The 4,026-nt window shown below is 34.6% G+C and overlaps 2 protein-coding genes across 2 annotated transcripts in view; one reads left to right on the top strand and one right to left on the bottom strand.

The window, feature by feature from the left end:
• Positions 1–2,056, top strand: part of LOC104712088 (vacuolar amino acid transporter 1-like) — a 4,342-nt gene extending 2,286 nt beyond the window's left edge. The window contains exons 6-12 of the mRNA XM_010428902.2: positions 644–863; positions 953–1,088; positions 1,187–1,206; positions 1,321–1,466; positions 1,547–1,590; positions 1,684–1,746; positions 1,839–2,056. Coding sequence (XP_010427204.1) covers positions 644–863; positions 953–1,088; positions 1,187–1,206; positions 1,321–1,466; positions 1,547–1,590; positions 1,684–1,746; positions 1,839–1,937 — 728 coding nt within the window. The 3' untranslated portion in view covers positions 1,938–2,056. The remainder of the gene's footprint in view (positions 1–643; positions 864–952; positions 1,089–1,186; positions 1,207–1,320; positions 1,467–1,546; positions 1,591–1,683; positions 1,747–1,838) is intronic.
• LOC104712089 (uncharacterized protein C24H6.02c-like) lies at positions 1,999–3,448 on the bottom strand. Its single transcript, XM_010428903.2, has 2 exons — positions 3,278–3,448; positions 1,999–2,678 (listed from the first exon to the last, which is right to left on the bottom strand). Exons 1-2 carry the CDS (start codon positions 3,354–3,356, stop codon positions 2,185–2,187), a joined length of 573 nt encoding a protein of 190 aa, XP_010427205.1. The 5' UTR covers positions 3,357–3,448; the 3' UTR covers positions 1,999–2,184.

Genomic DNA, 4,026 nt, shown 5'->3' with positions numbered 1-4,026 from the left:
TTATCTGGAGCTATATGTAAGTACAACTTGCAATTCCTCCAATAGTTTTCTTTATATTTTGATAAATACAGACAAAAAACAAATTTGTTATTGTTTAACTAAAATGAATCTCTAGTCAAAACAAGGGACCACATGGTAGAGTAGACAACACCTTTGGCCAGGGTCCATATATTATGTTTCCCTCTCTCTTGTTTCATTGATGGAGCATTTGGTTTTTCTTTTTTCTTTTTTATAAGTTGAAAAATCATTAACCACACTGCAAATAGGACAGAAAATTCCACAATTGCTTAGTCTTCTTAGATGAATTCTGAATGTTCTTTTGTATAAAGTTAGTTGCACAAATTTTGATATATATGTTTTATGTGCATGCAGGCTATGAGTGTTGAATACATCATTTTGGAAAGTGATAATCTTTCATCTATGTTTCCAAATGCCAGTCTAAGTATTGGAGGGTTCCATTTAGATGCACCTCATCTATTTGCTCTGCTTACCACCCTAGCTGTTCTCCCAACCGTTTGGCTTCGAGATCTCAGCATGCTAAGTTACATTTCAGGTATAATATATCAAATTTAAAAGTTATCTTTTGAGGATTCATTTTTTTTATATACAAACCTTATAATGATTTATATACTTAATCTTGCAGTTGGAGGGGTGATTGCATCAGTTTTGGTGGTTTTGTGCTTGTTTTGGATTGGTTTGGTTGATGATGTTGGAATTCACAGCAAAGGAACCCCTCTAAACCTTGCAACATTACCGGTTTCTGTAGGACTTTATGGTTACTGTTACTCAGGACATGGTGTTTTCCCTAATATTTATACCTCTATGGCCAAACCCTCTCAGTTTCCTGCTGTTCTCTTGACATGGTAATCTTATAACACATTACAATTCTATATATGTAACAAAAGTCTTACATTGTCTTTTGAAGTTTTTAATTTGTTTTTTTTTTTCGCAGTTTTGGAATTTGTACTCTGATGTATGCGGGTGTAGCTGTTATGGGATATAGCATGTTTGGAGAATTAACAGAATCACAGTTCACTCTTAACATGCCTCAAGATTTGGTTGCATCTAAGATTGCTTTGTGGACTACAGTAAGTTTTTTTTTTCATATTTCCTCTGCTTATTTCTGGTTAGACTTTCTAGCTTGAGAGAAGAATCATCTAATACATTTCTTATGCTTTTTTTGCAGGTAGTTAATCCATTTACCAAATATCCTTTCTCAAGAAATATTCAGAAACTTTTCACTTATTTCTTCTGTAGTTTTTTCATTAGCTTATCTTCTTAAACTGTAAAAACTATGTGGCCTTAACGGAAAGAATGCACATATGCTTTGACAATATCTCCAGTTGCTATGAGCCTTGAGGAGTTAATACCATCAAACCATGGGAAGTCACGTTTCTACGCAATCGCCATTAGAAGTGCATTAGTCTTCTCTACTTTGCTTGTTGGTCTTGCGATTCCCTTCTTCGGTACGGAAAAATGTTTCACTTCTTTTTGCAATCATAGATTCGTTTTGTCGTGTGATAGTTGACACTCAGAACTCATGCAGGCCTTGTGATGTCATTGATTGGATCTTTCTTGACAATGCTCATTGTAAGTTACATATTGTTTAATCCTTTTCTGGTTATGCTAAGCAAAACCATATTTTGCAATTTCATATAAGCCTGACAATTTTTCTGGACACAGACGCTGATACTACCACCCGCTTGTTTCTTAAGCATCGTAAGGAGTAAAGTAACTCCTACTCAGGTATGGCCTGCTCACTTTTTGGTAGCCAAACCAAAAATCAAATTTCTTCATATTGAAATCAAAGTAACAAACCTGTGGTTGTGTGTTTGTAGGTGATGGTCTGCATCTTAATTATGATAGTAGGAGCAGTATGTTCAGCAATTGGCACATATTCAGCTCTTGCAAAGATCATCGAGAAGTTGAACACCTAAAACTGATCAATCTTGAGACTTTTTTACTCATTTTGTCTCTCTTGAGATTTTGTTCTTGTCCTAAAAATTAATAGAAACTCTCAATTTATATGAAACATTCCAAACACATAACTGGATAACGTCTTCTGCATTTGAATATACCAAACAGTGAACTACCAGAAAAGATAACAATACTGGAACATAATATGAAAGGTCCATTCCATAATATAATACTTAATTAGCAAAAAGCAAAAGAAGAGCTCTCTCTCTATTCGGTGGACATCTTTCCTCCAGCTAAATCTTCAGGTGTAAGGTTAAGAGAATCCATCGATCCTCTCTTGAATTCTTCCCCACGAGAAGCAAGAAAGTCCTCCACGCTTCCTGGTTCCCCAAACCAACCACGACGGTCTGCAATCAAATGTAGATTATCACAACCTCCACATCGTACCACCACAACACCTTTCTCATAAGATTCTCGGCTCGCCATCTTCATAGATCTTGTTTCACAGACCTTGCAAGTAAAGACCATCATGAAGTCATGCCTCGGGTTTATCTTCAACTGAGACTTGTACTTCACCATCAGGTCCTCAGAGGCTGTCGGAACTTTGGCCGACTCAGTAGCAGAGTTTGAGGAGTTGCAAACATTGGTTACTGAAGCTTCGTTAGCCCCACGGGTTACACAGAATTGTCTCTGTAGTAATCTTCCATATGCACTGTTCCTACTGAAGAGTGAGTTTGATAGCGACAACTGCTCTGTTGAGACTATATATTCATGCAAAAAAATAACAGAGAAAGATCAATAAAACAGTCAATACCATAACAGGCCATCATAGAACCTCCTAAGGATAAAGTTTGCATCAAATATCAGATCTTATACTAGAGTTTCATCATGAAAACAAGATACATACTAACATAAGTAAGTATTAGTCACAACTTTTAACAATAGAGTGCTTTCATAAGAGCTCAAATCAAGAGAAGGATAAGCAGGACACGCCCAATGTTCAATACAAAGATATGTTACAAGACAAAGCATGTTTATGCGCATTCATCACTTCAGTTTCTTATAGGGCTTCTTTAAGTCCTAAATGGAACAGAGCAAAGACAGTATTAGATGTTAATCATGTGTGACTACGAGTACTCATCATCACTAATGTCTGAAATCCCTAAAGGCTACCAAAACAATCCAATACCAAAATCTCTATTACCCAAAAATTTTCACAAAAGAGGACAAAGACTGGAAAAAATCCAATTTTTTTTAACAACAACACTGATACGAAGACATGTCCGAAACAGAGCAAAATTAAAGTTTATGATTTTGGGTTAAAAAAAAAACGAAATTAGGGAAGAGAAAAAGATGAGACCTTGAGAAAGAGGAATTCGATGTTGCTGGTTACTGAAGAGAGACAAAGCGCGTCTCATAGCAAGCAACCTAGCCGCCATTGATGATCACCTGTTTCTTCTTCTTCTTCGGCGACAAGTTGAGAGATAGATAGAGAGAGAGAGAGAGTTGAGGACTCGACCCTTCTTTTTTTTCTTCTTTTTTATTATTAACACCGACCTATTTTTTATTCTTTTTTTTTTCTCTTGCCAATATTTTAATTTTTACTTGATGAGAAAGAAAATGAAGTCATTCACCCAAAAAAAAAAAATGAAGTTTGTGAATTAAATTCTCATATATAATTTTTTTTTTAAATCTTAATAAGCAGGAGAATACTTACAATTTAGAAGGAAAAAATACAAAATGTTGGTAGAGTTTTGGAAAAGCAATTTGTTTTTTTTTCTCTCTCTCTTTTAAACTATTTGCTTGGTAAGCAATATGGAAATTCACTAGATTCATTTTTTTTTTTTTGGCTTCCTAAGATTCACTAGATTCATTTTGTTTTTAGGATTTCGACAATTCACTCTACTTTATACTTATTCCGCAAGATAATAACATGTGCTGGTAGGGAGGAATTTTTTTTTATTTTATTATTTGTTAATATTATATTTATATTGTATCGTTCATTTACATGTTATATAATATATAGTACTGTATAGTGAATTTTGATTTATATTAAACTACTAACTAGATTCGGACCCGTACATACGTGCAGGGTTGATTTTAAAAACT

The sequence above is a fragment of the Camelina sativa genome, chromosome 9 (assembly GCF_000633955.1).
Source record: "Camelina sativa cultivar DH55 chromosome 9, Cs, whole genome shotgun sequence".
Classification (NCBI taxonomy): Eukaryota; Viridiplantae; Streptophyta; class Magnoliopsida; order Brassicales; family Brassicaceae; genus Camelina; species Camelina sativa.
This window is presented reverse-complemented; position numbering and strand designations above follow the sequence as displayed.

Excerpts from the sequence above, each read along its gene's own strand:
- LOC104712089 (XM_010428903.2), bottom strand. The coding sequence starts at position 3,356 with ATGGCGGCTAGGTTGCTTGCTATGAGACGCGCTTTGTCTCTCTTCAGT. Across the intron at positions 2,679-3,277 it reads TCGAATTCCTCTTTCTCAAG|TCTCAACAGAGCAGTTGTCG; the intron begins GTCTCATCTTTT and ends ATGAATATATAG.